Below are 27,225 nucleotides of genomic sequence, written 5' to 3'. Positions count from 1 at the left end.
TACTCCCACTCATCTGCATGGTGCAGCTTCTGCAGCCATCTTGCTAATTAGAGAACCTGTGACTTGTGCTGCTAATGCAGACAGATAAACATGGTAAGGGTTCAGGAGCTTCTTGACATATTGCCGCTTTCACTAATGCCGTTTCAATCCACTTATTTGGACACTTGCAAGTGGACTTTGCCATTCCACAAGGTAAAACAGTTGCAAAGTGCATTGGAAGTGGATTGAAAATGTGTTATTTAGTGGCTGGGAAAGTGCCGTATGTTCACTTCTGAATATGTCCATCAAAAGCTCTGCTCGTGACTTCTGAACCCAGCTTTCAGCATTCCATGAAACCCCCTGGGTGGCTGCTGTTGAAATCTGGATGCCAAGGTAGAGGGATCCTTGACCAGCACAGCTCTTCTGATGAACTGATGTTCTGATATTGCCAAAAGATGCTCTTGTCACTGTGGGAGTCTGAACTTTGTAAAACTGTGGCTGCTGAATGAAACTCTGGTCAAGATGCGTTTGGCACTTTTATTCATGATTATATTTGAAATTGTATTAATGGAGTTCAATTGATCAAGTTTGGCTGCTGCATTTTGAAGCAATGGATATTTCTGGACAGTTTTGGAAGGCAGCGCCTCATTCCATGCAGTTTGATGAAATGAAACAGAGCAGAAGGCCTTTATCCCAGCTACGGTCAGCTGAGGACGAGCGAACATTCCCCATTCCGCTTTGTTTTTAGATTTGTTTGTAGTTTTGTCAACCATTTTGCTCCTCCAGCACTAATAGCCAGTATTGCACAATGGTTAAAGTATAAGATCGGGACCAGAGAGGTCAGAGTCCACACTGCAATGGCAGTCTTGAGCAATGCAGTGCTAGGCAGAGTTACCCCTTTCTGTTGGGTTTAGAAGGGTGTTAACTCTCTTTTGGGTTGCAGAGTGTGTGAGTTCAAATGAGTCACCATCTCACAGTCTAGCCTACCTTACAGGGTTGTTGTAAGGAAAAAAGGAGGGGGATTAAATGTCACCTGATGGCTCTTGGCTGAGGTATGGCAAAAATCAAAAACATTTTTTGCTTTTTGCTGTTTGTTTTGTAAATTTTATGTATGCTTGTTTTGATTGTTAATATGGTCCTTATACATGCATGTATCTAATTTGTATATGTTCGGTGTAATGGTTAAGAATGGCGGACTCTAATCTGGAGAAACAGATTTGATTCCCCACTCCTCCACATGCAGCCAGCTGGGTGACCTTGGGTCAGTCACAGTTCTCGCAGAGCTGTTCTCTCAAGAGCTCTCTCAGCTCCACCTGCCTCACAGGGTGTCTGTTGTGCGGAAAGGAAGGGAAGGTGACTGTAAACTGCTCTGAGACTCTGAATGAAGGATGGAGTATAATTCCAATTGCTTCCTCCTCCTCTCTTCTTCTGTAGAAAGTACAATGCTGATTTATTGATGCACAAAGAGCCAGTTGGGTGTAGTGGTTAAGTGCGTGGACTCTTATCTGGGAGAACCAGGTTTGATTACCCACTCCTCCAGTTGCAGCTGCTTGGGTCAGCCATAGCTCTTGTAGGAGTTGTCATTGAAATGGCATCTGCTGCGAGAGCTCTCTCAGCCCCACCTACCTTACAGGGTGTCTGTTGTGAGGGGAGGGGAAGGTAAAGGAGATTGTGACCACTCTGAGCTTCAGAGTATAGGGCGGGATATAAATCCAATAACTTCACAAAAAACCTTGAAAAATCCTTTAGAGGGAAAAGTTGGTTGGAGGAACAAAAATGACATGAAAATACCATAGGGTCCCTAAGAGTCCTTAAATTTTGAAATGTGGCTCAATTTAAACATTGAGACAGGCTAATATAGGGTCCTCTTTGCATAGAGAGTTAGCAACCACTGTACTGTCTGCTGGGGCCATGGATTCAGGGGTCAGGATGTGGGCTAATGCTATGTAGTTAGTACCGGAATCTGGTTGTCTGGAATGCCGTCAGAATAAGCGGTTCCATCACAGTTAATGTTGGAACTTTGTTTCATGGAAGACGAGCTGTTCCAATGCCATTTTCTGAGAAGCAGCAGGTTATCTCTTCAGAAGCAAGGCCCCATCAGCTGACTTCATTTGCTCATTCCAGGTCTGCTACTTGCCGTTGATATGCCTCCCTTCCCCTTAAGCCATGCTACAAAACGATAATGTGAAGTGCTCAATGACGCACATTGGGGTGTAGAGTGAGAATGTCATAAAGAATCTGGAGATAGACAGACAAAAAGAATATGTTTCTTACATGTTTCTGACCCTTTGTCTCCCTCCCCTCCCCTATCTTGATTTGATCTTTACCCAAAAGGGAATTCAGGACTCTGGTGATTGAGATGGTGCTGGCGACAGATATGTCCTGTCACTTCCAGCAAATCAAAGCCATGAAGAACGCATTGCAGCAGCCAGAGGGGTGAGTCACCTTGTGACACTGTGCAGCACAGGGCTGTATCACAGCTGGTACTTTGCCACTTCATTAAGCAAGCTGCAAAAATATCTCTCTGGGGGGGACCCAGCATTTTTGATGTCTGTGCCTATTTCTGTTCACAGTCATTGAATCCACACACACACACGCAAATAGTTAGTTCCAGAGGAACAAAGTGTCCAAAACAGTGTGTGTTATGTGTAAATTGCTGTCAAGTCTCAGCTGACCCCAGCAAGGGGCTTTCAAGGTAAAGGAGAAGCAGAGGTGGATTGTCATTGCCTTCCTTTGCAGAGTCTTCCTTGGTGGTCTCCCTTCCAAGTACTGATCCTGCTTAGTTTCTGAGATCAGCCTATACCAGGGGTGGCCAAACTTGCTTAATGTAAGAACCTTGCAGAATAAATGTCAGATGTTTGAAAGCTGCAAGCAAGGAAGGATGACAAATAGATGGAGGGAGGAAGAGGTGGAAAGAAAGCAGCTTTAACATGTATTCTCCAAGCCATGGCTTGCTTGGCTCAGAGAAGTGTTTGAAAGAGAGAAATGCCTTCTCCAAGCTGACTGATGGGGTGTTGGGGGCTTTAAGAGTCCCACAATATGTGCGAAAGAGCCACATGTGACTTCAAAGCCACAGTTTGGCCACCCCTGGGCTATACCATGCCACTTTCTCTGTTAAAACAGTGTAGCATTGGTCAAAGGAAACTAATCTTTATCAGACTATTGGTCAACTATGGATAGGGCCAAGGCAGGAAATCTTATCTCCCAACCTGTGGCCTTGATTCCTTGATCTTTGTGTATATGGCAAAGAGAACTTGAGGGTTAAAGACCTCAGATGTGTTCCTTCCCAGTGTGGAAAGACAATGCCTAGCTTCAGATTAGATAGCATTGATACAGAAGAGAAAGAAAGAAGTTGTTTCCTGTCTTCCAAGAATGCACTTGCTGCAATATTCCTGCTTAGTAGTTGCAGGTGGTTCTTGGGGAAATTAGGGGCAAGAACACCCTGCCCAACCCCATTAGGACATGCAGCATTTGCATTGAGATCTGTGAGCTAGTTCCTAGTTGGAAAAGGTAGTCTTTGAGGAACCTTACCTTTCATTGTAGAATATACCTTTCTGGTGCCTCAGGAGGATAGTCCTTGAGAGGTCTCAGAATGGAGGGACAGAACTTGAAAAATCATTGTAGAAACTCAAAGCATAATGCCAAGTTAGAGCAGCATGATGTTGTGGCTTAGTGACAGGACTGTGATGGAGCATACATTGTCTATACTGAACTTCCCATGGTCCAGTCACTGTCATCTCCATTTAGCAGCAGCAGTGGGAAAAGTCTTTCTCCACCGGAGACTTACTGCTGTTGTCAGAGTAGACAATGAGTTAGATAGACCAATGTTCTGACCCATTGCAAGGGGGCTTTATATATTCATCAGACCAGTCTTGCTGAGATGCTATGAACTTGTCTGAAGCTGCTTGTCTTCTCTTGACTACTGATTCTATGCCACAAATGTTACGCATCATAACTTGGAAAAGTGGGCCACAACAGCTTCTTGTTCCATTCTGGAATTTAACCAGCTTGCCCAAATCCAAAGCCGCTAGACTAGACCCTAATGAGGACATCTCTAGTCTTATTCCATTTCCACTTATTCCCATTTTCCACTGAAACAAGATTCATTTTACCATCACCACCACAGAATTTTATAGAGGTGCCTGGTTTAGACGCTTTACGTTGCATTTTTGTTATCAGATCAGATTCAGACATGAGGAGAACAGCAGGAACTGCAAATAATCTTGTGCTTTCTGTTCTTCTGTGTCTCATCTGAATTGTGCTCTGACAGATCCCTTAAGTGAAGTTGTACAAGCATCCCCACACTGGACCTGCTGTACTTTCCACCTCTGTCATTATCACATCCAAAAGCATGTTTAGCACACACAGCAGGAGTCCTTTTTATGACCACCTGATCTTTTTCTGTCATCCACTTCAGAGAAGAACACTTTGTCCTTCACAGAGAGGGGGGGGGGGGCATGGTGAAGTTATAAATACCACCTTGAATACCATGATAGAAGGAAGGCTGGAAATGAAATGAGTATAGAAATACTAAGATTCTTAACCGTGTGTGACTGAAGGTTATGCTAGAAAATGGCTGACGTTGTTATAGAGAACGTGTTAGAGGAGACAAATGCAAAATCAAAGCGCGAAGCTAACGGTCAAAACTGACACATCAACACCTCTGTTAAGAGCCTGCTTGTAGTTAGATATCAGCTGAGGTGGGATGTCACTTGTGGAAGGAGATCCTGACTATGCATATGACACCTCAGGATCACCTTGGTTTTTTTTAACTGTAGAAGTAATTCAAGTTCTGCTTACTTATATTGCCCCCTTTGTTTCTAACAAGGCAGCACTTTTCCCATTAGCAGTTAGGAAAGTCAGAGCAAAGGTGAAAAGCAGCTACATGAAATGCAACTTCTTGATACATAACTTGTATTTCTCGAACCTGCTTGGGAACCTTTGGAGTTGGAGATGGATGTTTGTATTCTTTTTAAAATTAAATAATTAGTATCTATGAGTGCGTAAGTGAATACTTAAAGACGGATGTTGTGTTTTTAAATTTTAATATGTTATAACTTGTAATGGCCAATGGCCACATACAATAAACTTTACTGCTGCTGCTGCTTATACCACTACTGCTTCTTATATTGCCAGCCTAGATTGGTTCAACTAATATTGTCCTCCAAAAGAGCCCTGAAAAAGGTAGCTCAGTGATTTGTTAATAATTTCTGCACCCCACCAAACATTAAGGTGAACAGGCTTTGTGCTTGCACACACACTCCTGTCCTTCTGACATGCTCTCATTCCCTCCCGAGCTTTCCTGCGTACAATAACTATATTGCTGTGATGTCTGAATCAGGCAAGCTATGGTCACTGAAAACCATCCATTATTGATTTGTAGTTACATAGTTTGACCAGGTCAGACATCACTGTAAACGATAGTTCTCTCAAACCAATGAGACAAGGGAGAGATCTGGAACACATGATGGGAGGAGGAAGCACATGATAAGAACGTAAGAAGAGCTCTGACCAATCAGATCAGTGGTCCATCTAGTCCAGTACTCTGTCTCACACAGTAGCCAAGCAGTTCCTCTTGAGGTCCAACAACAGTTCATTGAGGCCAAGGCTTCTGATATTTCCTCTTGATGCTGGTATTCAGATGTTTACTGCCTTTAAATATGGAGGTTCCCTTTAATTTCCATGGCTAGTAGTCACTGATAGACCTATCCTCCATGAATCTGTCTCATCCATTTTTAAAGCTGCGGCCATGACTACATCCTCTGACAGTAAATAATCACCAAACCGGTTCACAATGACATCTGAACTAAGCATTACAAACTATAATTCTCAGCATTTCTTTGCAGAAAACCTTACTTGGTTTAAAAATGGTGTAAATGCACCCTGTTTTATTTATTTATATGAAATATTTGCAAACCTGTGTTCCTCCCAACCCAGTTGGGACACACTAAAAGACAGATACATGAATAGGATCAAATCAGCATCATGCTGTTTGTGTGAACATAAACACATGGTTTAGGGTTGCCAAGTCTAACTCACAAAATACCTGGGGACTTTGGGGATGGGGCCAGGAGACTTTGGGGGTGGAGCCAAGAGACTTTCCCATTCCCTAAAATAAATAAATAAAATGCAGCAGTGCAGTTCCCCTGAATACAGTCTTCATTTTCCCAGCAGCTGACTGCACTTCCACTCTCTTTCTCTTACACACACACACACAAAGCAGCCAAAATAAACACCTTTTGGAAGCACACACTTTGTGGTCTCACTGGAGCAATTTACTCACCAATTTACTCTGCAAACAAGAAATGGAGGGGCTGGGCTGTTTCCCTTCCTCCTTCCCACTTTGTTTTGCAGGCTCACCCCACCCTCATTCAGCCTAGCTGAAGATTTAAAGGCACACACACCCCTTTCAAAGAGCAAACTGTTCCCAGCATCTTTTTCAGAGGTTTGAAGGCACATGGCGGCTGTTGGGGCAGGGCTTCTCCCCACCAGCCAGCTGACTGGTGGTGGGAAAGAGCCTGCCAAACCAAGATAACCCCTGCTGGGATCTGGGGATTGAGCAACAGAAAAAAGTCACACGGACAGAAGACAATGATCTGGGGATTGGCAAGCCTACCATGATTGGATCCAGCCAGTTTTTTCACTCACTTTCCCAGTTCCCTTACATTTGCAAAACACAGGGAGCAGCTCAGACAAAGAATATCGCACCCAGACTTGTTTGTCCGTATATACAAAATCTAGCAAAGTAAATGGTCCAAACTCTGTCTCCACACCCTGTTTTAACACTCTGGAGTGACTCCCATTTCCATCAAGGAGGTTAGATTAATTTTTGTAGCTATCAAGCTCTCTAAAAACTCAAGTCGGTCTCAGTCTCAAAAGGTTATGATAGCCCATTTCATTGCTGAGCTGTCTCTTTCCAATCTAACGATGTGGACAATTAACTTGTTCCATTGTTTGGGCTTGCAGAATTGACAAACCGAAAGCCTTATCACTGATGTTGCATACTGCAGATATCAGTCATCCCGCCAAGGCATGGGATCTCCATCATCGCTGGACCATGTCACTACTAGAGGAGTTCTTCAGACAGGTAAGTAGGACAACTTGACAAATGGCTTTGCACTTATGTGGACAGAATGATAAAGTGGTTGCAAAGGAAAGGTGCAGTGACAATTCCCTACAGGCTTTCTCCCTTTTAAGTTTTCAGAAAAGAGTCAAACACTAGGAAAAGTACAATAAAGGTACATTTTATTTATTTATTTTCATTTAACTTATATCCCATGCTCTCCACCAGAGTGGGCTCAGGGCTGCATGCAAACAAGTACATGATTCCCTCCCCCTCAATACTAGAGCAATACTCCACTTTTATGCATGGTAGTATCTGAAATACTGATTACATTATGTGGAGTTGTACTGCCTTTATTGACTGGAGACTATGAGCTTTTTCCCACACAGCTTACCGCGGAGCGAAGTCCCTCCTCACCATGCAGCGTCTGCTCGAATTTCCCACCAACTGCTCTGCAGAAGCAGGAAGATCCGCGGCTTTTGCGTCGCTAAAGTAAACTGGGTTTTAGCGATTTACATTTGTGATGCAAAAGGCCCGGCACTTCTTGCTTCCGCGGAGCAGTTGGTGGGAAATCCGAGCAGATGCTGCGCAGTGAGGAGGGACTTCGCTCCGTGGTAAGCTGTGTGGGAAAAAGCTCTATGTGAAGTATCTGGGGATGATGCATACACTCCTCCAGAGTAGTTTCCCCCATCCTTCTTCATCACCAACCAGCATAACCATCTTCATGATTCAAGCCCAGTAGCACCTTAGAAACAAACAAGATTTTCAGGGTATAAACTTTTGAGGCCTATTATGCACGAGTGTTTTCTCTCGCTTTCTCTGTGCATATGACACTTCAGGATCTGCCAGGTTTTCTTTGTTATTCTGCATTGATTTTACTCCCTTCAGCACTCAGGTCACTATTTCCCCATGTTTTCTGAGTGTGCTTTTGTGCTGATTTCCCCCTTGTTTTGCCTCCAGGCTGAAGGTAATTTAAAAGCATACAGATTCCCTTGGATTTCCTCCCACCTTTTTGCTAACCTTTGAAGGTCACTCCCCTTCTCACATTGGGTCATTCTACACCTTTTGCCATCCTCCCCCCTTAATCAGTGCACAAGTTCCATTTTCTCCTCATTTTAATTTTTTTTTTGACAAGCTGTGTAAGTCTAGCCATATGAGATGATCACTAGTCTTGGATTGCTGAATAAAAATTTTTAATGATGGAGGGATGTTTAAAGGGAGCTGTGTGACATTGAGTTCCCTGATGCTATGGACTTGAAAGGGGGATTGGTGAGGAGGCAAATGGCAGCATCCTTCGTGCAAAAAAAAAAGGGGGGGATTTCAATGCTGCATGCAAACAAAATAGGGAGATTGTCAGCACGGAATAAAATTGACATGAGATTTAAAGAGAGACACTGGGAGGGGAAGCCTAAAGCATTTTCCCCTTTCATGCTTTAGTGAACAAAGTTGGGTGGGAAACCATTTTGACAGTCTCCAGAAGCCTAACGTTAAAATTGTGGCTGAGGCCCTGAAAAACTTCCAAGTTCACAACCTGTGTGCAAATTAGAGAATCATGCACAGATTTGCAAGGAAGGGCACGAAATTAGCATTATTATGCAGCTGTGCTAGGGCATCCACAGGGCTTTGTTTGTAGAAAAGGCCCAACAGGAACTCATTTGCATATTAGGCCATACCCTCTGATGTCACCATTGTTTCACACAGAACTTTTTTGTATAAAAAGCTCAGCAGGGACTCATTTGCATATTAGGCCACACCCCCTGACACAAAGCCAGCCGGAACTGTGTTCCTGCGCGTTCCTGCTAAAAAAAAGCCCTAGGCATCTGTAAAAATACTCTCCCCCATGTTTTTTTTTTTCCAAATTAGTGGGACAAGACTAAAAAAAGCTCTTTGGAACTTCTTCAGAGAACTCCTCCCCCATGCAAATTGCAGCCCTGTGTAAAGCCTGGTGGTGTTGCAGTCAACTTTGCACAGGCACACATGTGCAGTGTGCACACACACATTTTTGCAATGATCACAGCTTGCAATGTCAGTATCAGTGGGTTCTACCATGCAATCCCCTAGCGCTTGGCAATATGGAAAATGGTGCTTCACTGCTGCTTGTCAGTTTCAAAAATAAAAGTCTGGTCAGTTTCAACACTGAGTTTTCTCTCCCCTTGCCTGCCTTCCTTTCAGTTCCATTTCATTCAACAAACTAACATTAAAATGCATTCATAAACCTTGAACCACAAGGATTTAAACGTAAGGCGCTTGCTGGATGCTACTGCACAGCTGTGACAGGGAAATTGCGTAAATTAAAAAAATGGGTGCCATCCCCAACACGTCACAAGGGATGTTCCACCTTGATTTAGAAAAGTGTGGGGTTTTAATTGTAGCCGCAGAACAAATACGCTGGAGGAAAAAGAATGGCACAGAATCTGAAGTCAAGATTAAAAGTTTACAGCTCTGCAAATCTGCAGTGAACTGTGCATATGTAATGGACCCGTGAGTCAAAGCTCCCTTCCTCAGCTTTGACTCATGAAAGCTTATACCATGAACATCTTGTTAGTCATTATGGTGCTGCTGGACTTGAATCTAGCTCTTCTGCTAAAGACTGACATGGCTACTCTCCTAAAACCATCTTCATGATAAACTGGCAGAATCAGTGTCACAGAACTAACCATTACTACTGCCAGATAAATTTAAATTTAAATTAACTTAAATGATGTATTTTAAATCTATTAACTGTTTTTTATATGTTTAATTTTTAATTGTTAAATTCAAAGTTTTTATCTATTAATTGTAAATGTATAAAATGTTGTTAGCCGCCTAGGCTGGGAGGGCGGGATACAAATAAAATCTATTATTATTATTATTATTATTATTATTATTATTATTATTATTATTATTATTGTTATCATCATCATCATCATCATCATCATCATCATCATCATCATCATCAGATTATAGGCCAGTAGAACAATGAAAAGTATTTAGTGGCACTTTCCTTATGACTCCTGATAGGTCATTGTGAGAAGTCTCCCATGAATGTTTCATTTTTATTTTTTGCACTTTCCTGGTCTAGTAAATTTAACCCCTTCTTAAAAAATAGGGAGGCTTGTGTAACTGAATTAATACCCACAGAGGCTTTTAGGGTCACAGTTAACTTTGAACAGGGCCTTGCTGCAAGCAGCTAATGCAAATAGGCCAATTTGGGTTTAATGGTTTCCTTGAAGCCAAACTTGGTCTGTCCCATACTGTGCTACCTGAATCTTCCAGAATATCTTCAGAACATCCTGAACAGAGTACATTAAAGTGATTAATGCAAGAGGTTATCAAGAAGAAGAAGAAGATGAAGATGATATTGGATTTATATCCCATCCTATACTCTGAATCTCAGAATCTCAGAGTGGTCACAATCTCCTTTACCTCCCTCCCACCTGTGAGGTAGATGGGGCTGAGAGAACTCTTACAGCACACTGCCCTTTCAAGGACAACTCCTATAAGAGCTATGGCTGACTCAAGGCCATTCCGGCAGCTGCAAGTGAAAGAGTGGGGAATCAAACCCGGTTCTCCCAGTCCTCACACTTAACCACGACACAAAATTGGCTCTCCATTGCTGAGTGTGGCAACTCAAGGTCATCAGCAAGAAACACCAAGGGATATCCAGTTTTTGAAGATAATATTTTATAAAATCTTAGAACAACAATCACCAGAGCTTGACATGGATAAACAAGTCCTCTGCTACTGAACTTTCAAACATCATGGTGCACAACACACCTTTTATACGTCCACCTGACTTTATTATTCAAGGCCTGTCGAAGCACTGTCATCTAGAGGAAAACATTCATTCAGTTATGCAGAACCAATTAATTAATTAATATAGTGGATAATTTGTATATGGTCCAACTGTTCATCAGATAAGATACAGATGGTGGTTTGTGTGTATGTCTAATAAAATGGCTTTGCCTTGACTTAATCCCATTGAGTGCATGGCATCCCTCCCGCTTGATGCCAGTCTATAGGGAGCTTCAGCTGACTAAGCAGCAGCCCTTTAATTACAGATTTTAATGCATTATTTTATTAGAGAGATGTGTTCAGCCATCTGCCATTTTCATTTTAGATCACTTCTTTCCAGGGGTGGACCTCTGAGATGCTTTTGATAGATATATAGATAGACAGACAGGCAGGCACATGCTTACTTTAGGCTAACTATTGTTTCATGCTTCAAAGCTAAACTTCATCAGGTCCAATGAAAAATCAGCAACCAGAGTGAGATTTTTATTGTTACACCATGAAGTTGCAGATATGGAAATGTTACATCGAGAACTACATTTAATAATGTTCCCTTACAAGAGCCACCATAACATCCAGACATAGCCTTTCGCACATATTAGGCCACACCTCCGGATGTCACCATTGCCTCACACAGGGCCTTCTTTGTAGAAAAAGCCCAGCAGGAACTCATTTGCATATTAGGCCACACCCCTGATGCCGAGCTAGCTGGAACTGCATTCCTGTGTATTCCTGCTTAACAACAACAACAAAAAAAAGCCCAGCTGTCACAGGAGACACTGAAGTATGTATATTTCCCCCTGTTCATATGTTTTATGAGTAATGTTGCAGAAATTCTTCTACGTTTTAAAAGGATTTTTGTCACCTTTTCAATTCACACACTTTCAGTAGCTGGCATACCGTAGAGATAATTTCAGTTTTCTTATTTCTTCACAATGACTGTTTTCCATAAATTGGACATGTTTTTCGATGGTTATTTGTCAAGATGACTGCAAAATCTCACTAGGGCACTTATCCACATCAAATCCCTCCTCGTCTGTGAGAAATTCAGGGAGCAGCATAAAAGGGCTTCACATTTGGGAGGGCAGTTATTCCCCCCCCCCGCCTGTTTTTTCCCAGCATTCAAAAATATCAGAGGGAAATTTTTTAGTTACATAGATATATACTTCTAAGATCCTCCCATGATTCAGGGATTTTAAGAAACGCAAAGTCCTCTGTAGCAAAATGGAAACCCCAAATAATAGAAATAAATTACTTGTTTTGTTAGGTTTGTATTGTGTGTGTGTCTTGTTCTGCCACACAAAGGACTAGCTTTGAAGGGTTCATTCTCTCTCTTTCTGTATAAATGTTGCACAAGAGCATAACTGCGCTGTTCCTGATCATTTGGACTAAAATTATAGAAACCCCATAAAAATTAGTATTTTGAATGCTGAAAAAAATTGCCAACAGCTAGAAGAAGAAAAAAAAATATTCTGTCCTTTTTAATGGAGGCTTAATATGTGAACATAAATAGAAGAATCTTTTTATGGCATGGAGATAAATAACATCAGTTAAACATTGCTCTGGACAATATAAGGTAATGTTTACTGGATTCAAACTACAGCAGGAAATGTTTTCTTTGCTAGTGGAGGAAACATGGCCTGCATTCTTGCTCTGCCCTAACCTGCTTATCCTTTTTACTCCCCAGGGTGACAAAGAAGCAGAATTAGGGCTTCCTTTCTCCCCATTGTGTGATCGCAAATCCACTATGGTTCCTCAGTCTCAAGTAGGTAGGTATATCGAATAAAATTAACTTCACAGCAGGGGGAGAGAGGGGAATGTTCCTTCATAGACAGCTGCTATTTTGTATGTAACATAAATGTACACCAATGATGGTTCAGCGACAATTATTAGTTTTCCTCCGAGTAAATCTTTTTAGTGTTGTTTTTATGGTCTGCAACTGCTTCCAGGCTGATGGTCATTTATGGCTACCATTTTAAGATACTGAATATTGTTTAATGCAGTTTTTATACCCCCTGGCATGTGCGTGGCTCATTTTTATGACTGCTTATTAATATTGATAAATTTTATGGCTGTTGTTATTTTAATGATTTTAATGTGGTGGTGTTTTTACTAGGGGGTGTGCATTTGGTTATGCAAGGAGATGGTTATGCAAGGAGCATAATGGTGCTATGTGCCCAGCAGAACAAGTGCCACTGTGGCAGTGGCAGTGCAATACACAGGACCTTCCTTCAAATTAGAGAATCTCTCTATTTTACAAACTGGGGTGGAGGCTTTCTGCAGGGACTGCAGCACAGAATCAGCACTAGTGCCAAGCAGTAGAGCTGGGGCCTGGACTTTCTGCATGCAAAGCAGTCGCACAGACTACAGAACAAACACCTGTGGGGAATCCTTTAACACTGGCCTTGACCTGCTGCAAGCAAGCACCCTCACCACAGTTGACTTTCCACGGCAGAGATTATCTAGGAGAATCTGATTGCTGCACTCTTTGGGTGCTCCTAGGATAGGAACCCCTGGCACAATCTTTTTGGAACATGGTGGTTCTGGTGGGGAGAGGAACCTGAAGCTGCCCTGCAAATTTGATGCCTGTCCCTCAAACTCCCTGCCCCTCACTTTTCTGACAGTGATTACAGTGGAATTTTTTTTTTTTACCCCCATTGGGGAAAAGGGCCCTCTTCGGGTGCCCCTAGAAATTGGACTGCCAGTTCCAATCTTTCTGGAACTTTGGAGTTTTGTGGAGGAGGGGTGAAGCAGCCTTGCAATTTTGGGACCTTTCCCTCAAACCATTTCCTCCCCAAAGTCACTTTTTTCACTGTTATTACAGTGAGAAAAGTGAATGCTTTTTTCCCACTGTAGCAGGAAAGGGTCAATTTTGGGCACCCCTAGAATTGGACTCCCTGGTTCAATCTTTTTGAAACATGGAGATTCTGAGGGGGAGAGACTCCTGCAGCTGTCCTGCAAATTTGGGGTCTCTCCCTCAAACCCCCTGCCCCCAGCTGCCATTCATTGTACCCTATTTTGCCATTGACTTCAATGGCCTTTAGGAAATAATGGTGGGAAAGGGGCACCTTCTTTGGGTGCCCCTAGAATTGGACCCCCTGGTCCAATCTTTTTGAAACATGGAAATTCTGTTGAGGAGAGGCTCCCACACCCATCCTCCAAATTTGGAGTCTCTACTTCAAACAGTCTCCCCCCTGGTACAATTCATTATATCTTATTTTGCCATTGACTTCAATGGCCCATAGGGTATAATGGAGCCGTGTATTTGGGAATAGTCGAATATCTCCCATATATTCGGGAATAGCTGAGTCTGGTATTTGGGGGTATTCAGCCCTCCTGAATATCTTGTCCCCAAATAACCCCAAATCCAGATTTTATGAGATTTTTTTTTTTGCACACCCCTAGTTTTTACTTTGAGACCATCTCCCCGGATCTCCGGGGAGAGATGGTATACAAATGTCTAAATAAGTAAGTGGTCCCTTTTCAAGTTACCTTGCACTAAAATCCTGTATTGGCTTGAGGAAAGAGCACAGAAACTGTGCCTTCCAAATAGAAAATATCCGGATTACATTTTGGAATGGGACAGTTCCTGAGTGAGTCATGAATGGCATGGTGAGAGTCCCATGTTCAGTCCCTGGTCTCTTTAATTAAAAGGAATGCATGACTCCTGTGGCTAGACATATAGACAGCACCAAGGTACATGGTTCTAAGGGCTTGGACTGAAGTATCTGCCTATATCTAGGAGAGAGGAAAATGTACTCCTTGAAAAATATTCAGGGCCAGAATTATCAGAAAGGTCCTTCTCCTTCACCAAACAAATAATTCGTGAAATTAATATTGAATCACACTGTTAGCAAAGACAACTTTAGTAAGCAAGACAAACACTCAGCCAGTGCTACAGCCTGATTTATACAGTTTGGTGTTGTTAAGCATTTGATGTAATTTGTTGAAGCTTTACTTTATCTAACCAGCGTTAATAACGACATTCTCTCTGTAAGTCTCACATTCCAAGCGTTACAACAATTTTCATTTCTCAGACTGCTGCACAGCTAGAAATCACTTAATGTCTTCATACAGAGACCTTGTGATTAAATCAAGAGCCATCATGTTCTTTGTTGCTATGGCCAGATGTAATGGTTTTTGCTTCCCCACCCCCAGCTGAAGACTGTGGGAGAATATTCTGCTCTTGTTCATTTTCTTACACCAGTAGGAATTTTCTAGGGAAGTGTAGTTGATTAGTTGTCTTACAAAGAATACCATACAATGGGTGTGGTCAGATGGGCAGGTTGTTGTGGCAGAATCTTGGCTTTAAATAAGCCATTTGAGTTTGGGGTTATGTCTATCAGACAGGGCCCCGTAAGCCAGCATCATGGTGCTGAAGGCATATGGTTTGCAGTCCACATTGCTAACATGTTGCAACCATGGACCTGCAGCTGGGTTGGGTTCCCCCCCCAAAAGAAATTCCCACTGTGCATGCACAGAAGCAGACAAGTGCATATATGCTCTTGGCTGCATTTTTGGGGGGCACTGAAGCACAAGACAGATTGTGGTGGTGGTGGGGGGAAGATGTACCAGAAATGGAGTGGAAGGATCACATCACACATGTGTTTCCATGGCATGCTGGGGTGATCAGATGACCAGACATCTGCCATGGAAATGCTTCCCTGGAGAAGAATTTGCCAGTGGTTATTTAATCTTCATGGAAGCTATTTTAGTGTGGAGGTAAGGATGGATAGGGCATGGGAGCCAGATGTGCATGCGTGATCATGCCCATTTAATCCAGAGGGGTGGCTGTGTTGGGCCAAACTGCACTTGTGATTGCACCCAATGATAGTTCCGGGTGGAAGGTCATTATACAAATGCTGTCTACTCTTCAGTGATCAAAGCAGACAATATGGCAAGTAGAACAGAACTTGAGGTTTTTGGATGTGTGGGGATTCATTATGGTGTTGAAGCACCAAACATCTCCTCACCCCCTCTGCAACTCTGGGTTTGTTACAACTGCCTCAGATTATCTATGTCCTATTGCATTTCTTCAAGGAGTTCCGGGCAGTGTACATAGTTCCTCCCAATTTTATCCTCACAACAACTCTGTGAGGTAACTTACACTGAGAGAGAGTAACTGGCTAGGATCACCCATTCAGTTTGAACTCAGGTGACTTCATGCCCAATCGAATCCTCAAACCATTACCCCCACACTATTTCTCATCAATGCCTGCCAATTTACATTTGGTGTCAACTGGTCAAGTAGTAAATTTCAAAATTCCACAGATAGGTCTTGGATAGATTTTACAGAAGCTTAACTCTCTGTTAAGTTAATTAAACTAATAGAAGACTCTCAGCAGAAGTAACACTTAGACAAATTCCCCACTTGCCTTGTTCCGGTCTCGTTGCTCCTTTTCCCATGACACTTCTGCTAGATTTCACAGAAGCTGCCCCAGGGTGGCAAGTTACCCTGCCTCTTTTCAAGTTCCCTTCATGGCAGGCAGAAACCAGTTTTCAGAGGATCCTGCCTGCTGCAGAGGGAACTTGAAAAGTTCCCTGGGGCAGCTTGTGCAAAATACAGCAGAAGTGCTGCGGGAAAAGGCATTTTCCCCAAGACTGAAACAAGGTGAGTGAGGAATCAGTCTCACATGGGGCTTTTTTTCTTGTACCATGGTTATGTGTCATACCTAAGTATCTAAGCTGGGGCTGCAAACCAGAATATGAAAACATGGTCTTAAGTGGGTTTTATACAATAACGTGCATTAATCACAGCTCGATATTCCCATCTGCACTGAACAGAAAAAATGCCTTCAGGGAACTGCACTTCAGACACACTGACACATTTGAAAAATCTTGTTAAAATATCCAAACTTTAAAAACTTGATAGAAAGTGTTCACGGAAGGAGTTCTTCATTATGCTATGTTCCTGGTAAAATCAACAATACTAACAGCCAAGGCCATTATCTTTTCTAAAGAGGTGGTTTTTGTCATGAGTCTGATGCCTGTCTCTGAAAGCCAGCTACCTTTCTCATCAACCAGGCAAATGGCAGCAGAACACCAAGCCAAGATTTTGTCTATTGCTCAGCAGGAGGCTTAGAAGATGTCAAAGCTTTCCCTTCTGTCTGAGGCTGTGGGAGGCTTGTTTGATTGGAGACGGTTGCTCCTTGTTGTCATCCAATGCCTCTTTCCTTTGATAAGTGTAGTGACATTATTGCATTTTTTTTTTGCCTGGCAAGGACAAAAAAACAGTGTCAGAACATACTGATAGTCAAATTGAGTTTATTCCACATGGAGATGCCTCTTTCTTAATGATCAGGACCCTGGATTCTATCGGGAGGTTGGATGGAAAAGTTGTTCTAACCTCCGTGTTCCCAAAACCACACCTTAGTGTTTTGTGGGCCACTCCCCACTATCAACTTTGAAATACTTGATAATTGCTTCTAAGAACAGCAGTCCTTTCCATTAGTTATTCCTTAAGTAACAAGGGTCTGCCAGTGGCTACTAGCTGTAGTGACTAAACAGAGCCTCTATATTCAGAGGACACATGGGAGGCCACATTTGATAAAGCCTTGGCATCTGTGCTCTGTTTGTTGGCCCACCAGGGCAGCTGATTGGTCATTATGGCTGGATACAGATGGGCAGCTTGAGGCAGCAGCAGCCTCCTGGCTCAGGAAAAAAACTGGCATAGGTTGAGGTGCCCTGGGGCACTCAAACAGCATTTGCTGCTCTGCCAGAAGAGGGTGGGCTGCATGCACCCGGAGGAGCAGTCATGCTTCCTGTGAGCATGGGAGGCATTTCACAGATGCTCCCAGGCCATTCAGATGGGTGGAAGAGGCGACAGGGAAGCACTTCAGAGATCTGCAACCAGTTAGTAACTGGTGGCTTTTTGAAGCAGCATACAAGTGTCAGAGGATGAGGTAAGGGCAGGAGCAAGGCAGGACCCAAATGTGTGCATTTGAATGCGCCATTTTAATTCAGACATGGGAGGTGCCTGTGTCAGCCCAGATTGGCCATCTGTATGTGAAACAGAATGTTGGACTAGATGGATCGCAGCTGTAATCTTGCAGGAATCTTGTTACATCCTTAATGGTGTCTGTTTCTATTCCAAAGACCGGCTGTACCATCTTGTTGAAGCGCATGAAGTCTGGAAATGAAACATTAAAAACAGAGTGAAGTTTCTTCATGGAAAATCTAGCAGAGAAATCTGGGCACATGGTCTTTAGGCCATGTACTATGGTTTCGTTGACAGTAACTGCTTTGGTCTGTACCTTGTAGCTACAGTTATGGATGAACTTATTCTATAGCCATTGGCAGGCTTCCTGGAAAATGAGATTTGCTCTGGATTTGGCAAGGCCTTCTTGTTGCTGGTCCTTTGGACACTTCAATTTCTTAGCTGAAGTTGTAGTATCGTCTGAGCAGAGTTGTGGTGAATAGGGCTGAATTTATCTATCCTGCTTCCAGTTCACCTTTCAGTTCTACCAACTCTTGTAGCTTCAACAATAGGGATCTTCCAGTTGTGAGAAAACACCCTAATGGAGAACATAAATACGTGCTGAGAGATCACAGTCTCAGAACCACATTTTCCTTGAGAAATAAACAGAAGCTTGTTCTTGAGGGCTTCATTAAATCTATGTGCACATACATAAACCACAAAGATAACCAGTGGATGTATTACTTAATAGAGGAGAACCACACACAGGCCTCATCCTTGCTTGAGAAGACAGCTTCCTCCTTGTGATCCAAAGCTGGATTGAGTGCCCTGCCACATAGGCAGATAAGGCCTTTTGTACAAATACACTGAAATCCAGCATTCAAATTGACTTCCTTACCTGCCGTTCATTTATTCCTTTGCCTCTGAATAGACACACAAACCTGCCTTATACTGAAGAAAATCTTTGTCTATCAAGGCAACTCTGACTGGCATGGAGATCTCATGTGCAGGTCTTTCAAATTACATCCTATTTGGTCCTTTTAATTTTTTAAAATATTGGGGATGCCAGAGATTGAACACCAAAACTTCTTCAATTAAGCAGATGGATGTACCACTGAGCCACTCTTCCGCCCCCTCTGGCTCTAAGTGCTTCTCTGCACCATATCCCATGTTGAACAGCTGTAAATCAAGGTTTCTGACATCTCATTGGACAATTAGGAGGATGCTGTAATCTTTGGTGTACCATTGGAAGGGAGCTGTAGCCAATCCTGGCTTTCTGAAGAATGTGCTAGGGGTACACATCTGAATATTCCAAAACTAAAATGATGCCTGAGATATCCTGTATTGTTTGGGACTGGAAGTACTCAAAATACTCCTAGCACTTCAGGAGTAATAAAAATTTACCTCATAAAATTGCCTAAGTGTTTCAAGTTGTGTGGTCACCAGATTGAAAATGGAGGGTGGGGTAGATCTAGCCTCCAAGTCCTGATAAACTGGTTTGCTGCCCACTGATCATAGTGGCAATAGAGTTGGCCTCTAGGAAGAAATAGCCAAATTTCCTCCCCCCACCTCATCCAGAATTATTCAAAATGGATTCCTGAAAGGGTATAAATACTCGCAATATTTTCTGGACAATGATAGTATGCCCTTTTTGAAATGCCCAAATGAAATTTAAATGAACATTTTTGAAGTGCACACACCCCAGAATATACCTGTTTGGAAATACATGCACAAAATATGTCATTTTCTGGGTCATCCTTTCACATAGTTGGATCCTGTGAGCACTTTACACCACGTCTTCCTTCAAAGGAGAAAGACTTTTGTTCATCAGAAATAGTAATTCTGCATTAAAGGCAGGGCTTTTTTTGACAAGAATGCACAAGAATGCAGTTCTGGCTGGCTTGGCATCAGGGGGTGTGGCCTAATATGCAAATGAGTTCATGCTGAGCTTTTTCTACAAAAAAAGCCCTGTGTGAAACAACAGTGGTGTCAGGGAGTGGACCCTAATATGCAAATGAGTTCCTGCTGGGGGGTTTTCTCCCCAAAAGTCCTGATTAGAGGAATTATTTCTCCCTTGAAGAAAAAGACTCAGTGGAAGAGAATCATAGGATAGCTGCCTTGGAGGTACATTTTGGGTAATAATAGGATCCAACCCACAACGTGGCATTAAGTGACACAGAACTGCCTGTCTCCTTAAGCAGAATGAAACCTGTTTTCCGACTGTGCGTGAACAGGTGGACCAGGAGGGAGCTTCTGATGCAAGCTTTAATCCATGAGAGATCACTGAGGAGCTAATGCTGAGTCTATCATTTCCTGACATAAAAAGAAAAATATAATGAATCCTGGGTAATGGGCTCCATGGCCCATGTAAATGAAATTAAATAAGTGGATTATCTGCAGGCATAATTACATCTGACATTAGCGGTCATGTTTTTATTGAAAATGGTGCTTCTCTGGACATTTCTGAAATGTACTACTCAATTTGTTTAATTGGCACTACAAATGGTGAGTAATACATAACAATTAGCTTCCAATGCGACTGCCCTGAAATCTACATCATAAACTGTTAGAGACATTCTTTTGATAATGTTTCTTAGGAGCTCTTTTTTTTGTTCTCTATATCATCAGCCTTATTCATTTCAAATGATTTAATAATTAAACATAAAATATGAGTTGTGGAAAAATACACGAACGGCCATCTGAATAATTATTGCGGGTGAATCAAAGGCGAACTTTGAAATAGGGAACTTGTTTGCTGCTTCTCCTTGCACATCAATGACTTGAGAAGTCTGATTAGAGTTTGGTTGTTTCAGTTCTTCTGTAGGTTCCATCCTCCAAGCTGGGTCATAACCAACTGCACCAGGAATTTGGCTCAGAATGATGCCAAACCCACACAATACAAACTCAACCCCATCTGTCTTGTGCTGAATTGAAACATTTTGGTATTTTCAACTTTTAAGGAATTACCTGACAACAGAAGGATAGTGCCTGTCCAGCATGTCAGTCTTCTTTTAAAATGTGCTGCGGTGGGTATCTGCCTATCCACTGTAATAAGCATGACGACAGATGTATGGCTAATCTGCTTGCATTTGTTTGCACTGTGTTCCTTTTGCAGGCTTTATTGATTTCATTGTGGAGCCCACTTTCACTGTGCTGTCTGACATGACAGAGAAGATTGTAACACCTCTCATTGAGGAAGCCTCCCACTCTGGCATGACAGGGTTTAGACGTTCCAGGTCAGTACCTACATGAATTGGGGAGACAGAGCTCAGCTGAAACAGGATTTTGTATCAGTGGCTATAACCAGGGCATTTTTGTAGCAGGAACTCCTTTGCATATTAGGCCACACACCCCTGATGTAACCAATCTTTCAAGAGCTTACAGGGCTCTTAGTACAGGGCTACTGTAAGCTCCAGGAGGATTGGCTACTTCAGGGGTAAGTGGCCTAATATACAAAGGAGTTCCTGCCACCAAGAAAGCCTTGGCTGTAGCTCTCAGCGCCATATGCACAGAAACTTCTCTTTCCATGGGAAGGGACTCATGTGAAAGTTCCCAATTTCATAGAAGGCGAGTCCAAAGCCTTTGTACAGGTGCACTGATCCTATGCATTACAGCCATTATAGTCATCAAGTATTGCCAAAATCCTACCAAACTATGCATTGCTGGAGTTCTTTCTGACCCCTGGAAAGATCATTCTTGGAGTCAGGATCTGTGCAGAGGATCAGCTGTGAGGGTTGGTTGGCTGGAGTAAAGAGAAACAAGGGAATGAACCTCCCAAGTGCTGCACTTCCAGAAGGTGAAGGAAGAGTGATTACACCTCCTCGTTCCAGTCACCACTGCATGTGGGTCCTACAGCCCTTACCTTGGTTCAGAAAGAAGAGCAGCCATGCAGAGGAAATGACATGGAAGTGACAGAATACCACTTTATTTTTTAAAAATGGTGGAATAGTCTGAGAAATTATCCAAGTTTCCAGGATAAATGTAAATGTCAAATGGATATTGTTGAGGAAAAGGGTTGGGTTATGGTCTAAAACAGGGGTGGCCAGTGGTTGGGGCTGATGGGAGGCATGGCTGGGGCTGATGGGAGTTGTAGGCAAAAAACATCTGGAAAGCTACCATTGGTCACTTCTGGTCTAAAAGCATATGCATGGCATCCTTGCTAAAGCTAAGCAGGCTGGGGATCTGGGCAGTACCTGGATGGAGGTCTACTTGGAGTTCCTCGAAGGCAGAGATAAACATAAAATAAATAAGAGAAATGCCTTGGTCTGGGCTGTATCCAACTTCCATGGGTAACTTTCTTATATAATGTATCTGTTGTCCACTTTAGATATCACAGGCCCACAGCATTCCATGAGACTGGAATGAAGCAAATTGCTGATAAATGGAACCCATCATGGTTTGTCTAGACATGTGTTTAAGGAAGCCTGGGGGCTTTACAATAGGATGATTTTTTTTTTTCTGGTTGTCTGGTTGCTAATGCGATTCCAGGTGAAATCATCTTTGCAGCGGAGATTTCATACAGTCCATTTTAAGCTGTGGTTTCCCTTTCACAGTTGATGACATTGCAGCCCCCTCCCTTTGCCGTGGCCTCACGTGACCCACAGGGTAAAGGGTGTTTTTTTCTTTGAAGAAATTGGGTAGCATTGCATAGAAATAATACAATACTTTTTTAAAAATTGCAGACACCTGATCCCTTCCACCCTCCCCAAAAGATTAGCTGAGCTGTGGGCAATTCTATTCTGTTTTACTCCTTACCCCACAACAAGACACAACCAACTTTCAGCAACCCTGTAGGGTTTTCCAGGCAAGAGACATTCATAGGTGGCTTGCCTTGCCTGCCTCAGTGTTGATACACATCCTAGGCTTTCTTGGTCATCTCCCATCCCTATACTGACCAGGGTTGACCCTGCTTAGCTTTCAAGATCTAAGGAGATTGAGCTAGCCTGAGCTCTCCAGTCAGAGCATTTTAACTCTAAAATGTTTTTTGTTTTAAAGTCACCCTCCAATGATCTCCTCCCCTCTGCCTAAAAGGCAGGTGATTCTCTTCTGTTATGTTAATTTCTGCAGGGGACTTGGCCCTTGCAGTCAGCAACTGTTGAAAGAGTAACTGGCTATCACTTTGACCAGTTACACTGTTTCCCCTTCAGACACAAGACTGCTTAGGCCCATAGTGTCTTATTTATTTATTTGGTCGATTTATATTCTGCCTTTTCCCATAAGGTCTTGACCAGGAAATGTCTGTTTTTTGCAAGTTTAAAATAAAGCAGGGGGATTTTTTTGTAAGGGGAAGGAATGGGCTGTTAATGTTCTGTGCACACATGGAGGGTGATGTCATGTGGAAACCTAGGCAAAAATGCACCAGTCATGTGGTTGAAACATGGGAAATTTTTGGTGTATGGAAGCAACCCTGGTTCCCATTGGTCATCATCAATTGCTTGTGAGACAGATACATATTGCCGATATACAAATATGTTTCCACCCTGTCAGGTTCTCGCTTGGAAATTGCTGAGCTGTGTGGGGGGCAGCATTAGAATCCAAGCAGTCTTGATGCTCTGGATAGTTCAGATTCACAGCTGAGCAGCAGTTGCTAGGCAGTCGTTAATCAAAGACAAGAACCGGGGAGAAAAATATCAAGTGAAAGATATTTGTGCTTCTTTTGTGGGTCTAGTTGCAGGGAGTATTAACTCTCACTGCATTTTTTGATCCCAGTCTGAACAGCATCAGCCCCTCAGAAGTTAAAAGATCAAGTGTCAAGAGCACTGGGTCAGAAGGAAGTGCCTCACTCAACTGTTCCATCCTCACTGTGGACTTCAAATGTTTTAAAAACACTTGGACTGAAGTGGTGCAACAAAACAGGGAGAAGTGGAAAGCACAAGCAACCAAAGGTAACCTGACCCAGTAGTTGTTTTAAGTGAATTAAAGATGGTGGGCAGCTAAAGACTCTACCAGCTGCAAGTAACATTGAGATTTGCTATGCCATTAATGGTTGTTGTCACAAAGTGCCGCAAGATGAACCTTGGAGTGACAATTAGTATCTGGATTGTTTCCATGTGACAGACCTTCTCTTGGGAAATGAAATGTTCCCTGTTAAGATAACACCAGAAAACTGTGTGTATGTGTTTTTGAGCTAAATATCTCTTCATGTGCGGGCAAAATTAGTATTACCATCAGCTCCTTCTGCTGACAGTATTACTATTAAATAGATGGAAATTAGAAACCATAATAAACATATGCCTCAAAGAACATGATGCTAAAAAAATGAAAGCATAATGTAAGTCCAGTATTACTCTTAGCAATAACAAGCTGAAGTGTTGGCTGTGGCACACAGTATTCAGTTCTTATGATTGCACTGTAAGATGAAAAACATTCGGGGACAGTCCAGCTGACTGCTAGGAGGGCCCCTAGCTCACTGGTAGAATATCTATTTTATACACGGAATGTCCCAGGCTCAAGACCTGATACCACCTGTCAAAAAGGTGATATGCAAGTCTCTACCTGAGACCCTGGAGATCTGCTGCCAGTCAGAGTAGTCAAATCCCGGAATAATTGGCCTTGGATCATTATTATCTCAGGGAAAGGAACATGAATGAACTTATAAAACTGCCTTAAATTGGATAAGACCATTGTCCAAGTATTATATTTGGCCTGGGATATCCTTCAGTTTAACTAAGGATATCCCAGGCCTGGGATATCCTAACAGTTTAACTGTTTAACTAAGTATTGATTGTTTTTAAAATGTTAATCTTAATGTTTTATTTATTGTATTGTTTATTTATGGATACTGTTAGCCGCCCTGAGCCTGCTTCGGCGGGGGAGGGCGGGATACAAATAAAATTTTACTTACTTACTTACTTACTTCATCCTCTTCTTTAGTGGTCCTTTTCCTGATTATGTTTGATTACAATAGGAACTATATGTGACAAATAGATACTAAAAACATGATGAATGTTTTGTTTTTCTGATGTGTGGATAGCGTTGTGAGAAGCTGCACTTGCTTAATATTTGTGAGTCAAAAATAACTGGCCTCTCAGTTGTGACTGTCCTGACTCTAGAACTCCACTGCACCCCTGGTGAATTTCCTGGTGCACCCTACATTTCCCAATTACTTGCTTAAATACAGCAAAATTCTGGCTACTTCATGATCCTGTCTCAAGTTTCCCAAGTCTGTCTCCATGAGTTAAGGAGGTCAAAATGAAGTAAGGAAGCATTTTTCTTTTTAAAAAAGATTGACTAGCTATCTTATAATTCTGCCTTTTGTAATCAGCTCCCCAGACCACTTGCCTCTTTTGCCCTGGGGATAAGGAGTTAGACAAATGGTGCTTGTATTGTGCTGACTGAAAACATCATTAGGTGTGAGAGAAGTTCCTCTTGATCACTGTTTGCAACCTAGGTCTTCAGGTTAAAAAAAATGACAGTGCAGTCCTAATTAGAATTATACTCTTTTAAGTCTACTGAATGAAGTCTGTTGAAGTGGACTTAGAAAAGAAAGGTAACTCCATTTAAGGTCTACTTACTGACAGCTTCTAGTGTCCTGGCCCCACTGGTGGCCCTCCTGATGACACCTGGTTTTTTGGGGAGACTGTGTAACAGAGTGTCAGACTGGATGGGCTATTGGCCTGATCTAACATGGCTTCTCTTATGTTCTTTGTTCTTATGTCAGCTTTAAAAGATAATTTAACAGATTAGTGGAGGATAGGTCTGTCAGTGGCTACTAGGTCTGGTGACTCAGGGGAACCTCCATATTCAGAGGTACTAAACCTCTGACTACAAGTACCAGGAGACAACATCAGAGGAAGGCCTTGGCCACTATGCCCTGTTTTGGCTTTCCAGAGGAACTGGTTGACCACTGTATGAGACAGGATGCTAAACTAGATGGACCATTGGCCTGGTCCAACAGGGCTTTTTTCTTATGTTCTTATGATTGCATGTAAGATGGAAAGCATTTGGGGACAGTCCAACTGACTGGAGATGCTACTTGTCAGAATCTGCTACCTTTATCACTCTTTTCTTGATGGTGGTGATGGAAAGTGCCATCAAGACTTATGGTAACCCCATAGGGTTTTCAAGGCTAGAGACATTCAGAGGTAGTTTGCCATTCCCTTCCTCTGTGTAGTGGTCCTGAACTTCCTTCATGGCCTCCCATTCAAATACTAACCAAGGCCAACTCTAATTAGTTTCCAAGATCAGATGAGATCAGGCTAGCTTGATCATGGCCGTCCATGTCACAACCATCAAAAGAAAGAACTGATCTGTGTCTGAGTGCACAGGTTAAATTGTACCTTATTGGGTGGGGAGGTTGTACATCTCTCCTGTAACCCATAGCTGTTTAACATGTAGGGTGTGATGTTCTCACCCTCACTTCTGCAGTTCCTAGCAGCACAGATCTTCCAGGATGGGGGCAGGGTGGAAGCAGGAAAGCTTGGTAGTTCTTGAACTTTGCAGTGGGTACCCATTTCTAAATTAACTGTACCTCTAGGGATCTTACCACTACAGGGCTGTGGGCTGCCAGCAGTGTGAGTGTGGAGACAAAAAGCCCATTGTCTCCCACACCTGAATGCCTGCAAATGCATGAGTGCTGAACCAAGATGGAGCCAATGCAAGAAGGCAGCAGCACCATCTTCTCTTTTCCTCACTGGAAAGAGGGGAGCCATCATCCCTCCTCTCATCTCAGGATTTTGGTGGCAGCCTACTTGTGGATCACCACTCACATTTTGTGAACCAGAGGGAGGGGGCTTTGGACATGTAGAGCATTCTGCTTTCCCTGGCATCTCCAGTTAAGAGGAGAGGCAGTAGGTGATGTGAAAGACTCTGTCTGAGACACTGGGGAGCTACTGCCAGTTTCAGTGGACAATTCTGGCCTTGTTGGACCAAGGGTTCAATTCAGTGTAGAGTAGCTTCATATGAGGAACCACTGGGGCATGGCATTCTAAATGCCATGCAAAGAAGTACTAGATTAAAGTTAGCTGTGATGCAGACAACAAGTTGGAGCTTGCATTCTGTAAGAGAAAGTGAAGTGAAGGCTGCTATTCTGGTAAATGCACTATTAGTTTATTTCTCCCTATCCCTATTTAATTTGCCTTTCTTTTTGCTGAGAGTGCAGAAGAAAAAGCAAAGAAGGAGGCAGAAGAAAATTCTCAACAGGGTGCAGATGAAAAGAGAACGGATGAAAATGAAGGGAAAAAGCCAACAGAGGAAACAGCTGCCACCAAATCTGAAAACAGTAAAGAAGGAAATTCAGGAGACAGTAAGAGCACAGAAGCCAGTAAGAGCAATGTAAATGGGACTCGTCAAACTGGTGTTAACAAAAATGACGCTTCTCAAGGGAAGAATGTAACACGGGCAGAAAAGGAAACAGATCCCAGCTCAACAGCAAGAGACCAGAAGCGGCATGTACAGAATGGTAAGCATTTTGTTCACTAGGAGGGGAATTTTCTGGTAATCTTTTGTTTGTGTATAATAGAATCAGAATCAATGGCTAATTCTCAGATAAGTAGTT

At 42.7% G+C, this 27,225-nt stretch overlaps 1 protein-coding gene across 3 annotated transcripts in view; it reads left to right on the top strand.

Annotated features, from left to right (window-relative positions):
* The window catches only part of PDE1C (phosphodiesterase 1C), a 355,641-nt gene that overhangs the window by 296,096 nt on the left and 32,320 nt on the right, over positions 1 to 27,225 (top strand). For all 3 annotated transcript variants that reach the window (XM_060247618.1, XM_060247620.1, XM_060247621.1), the window contains 6 exons: positions 2,314 to 2,415; positions 6,946 to 7,066; positions 12,501 to 12,582; positions 20,845 to 20,965; positions 23,439 to 23,614; positions 26,830 to 27,129. In XM_060247618.1, coding sequence (XP_060103601.1) covers positions 2,314 to 2,415; positions 6,946 to 7,066; positions 12,501 to 12,582; positions 20,845 to 20,965; positions 23,439 to 23,614; positions 26,830 to 27,129 — 902 coding nt within the window. The remainder of the gene's footprint in view (positions 1 to 2,313; positions 2,416 to 6,945; positions 7,067 to 12,500; positions 12,583 to 20,844; positions 20,966 to 23,438; positions 23,615 to 26,829; positions 27,130 to 27,225) is intronic.

The sequence above is a fragment of the Heteronotia binoei genome, chromosome 10, assembly GCF_032191835.1.
Source record: "Heteronotia binoei isolate CCM8104 ecotype False Entrance Well chromosome 10, APGP_CSIRO_Hbin_v1, whole genome shotgun sequence".
Classification (NCBI taxonomy): domain Eukaryota; kingdom Metazoa; phylum Chordata; class Lepidosauria; order Squamata; family Gekkonidae; genus Heteronotia; species Heteronotia binoei.
Note: the sequence above shows the minus strand (reverse complement) of the source record. Positions and strands in the feature narration are given on the sequence as shown.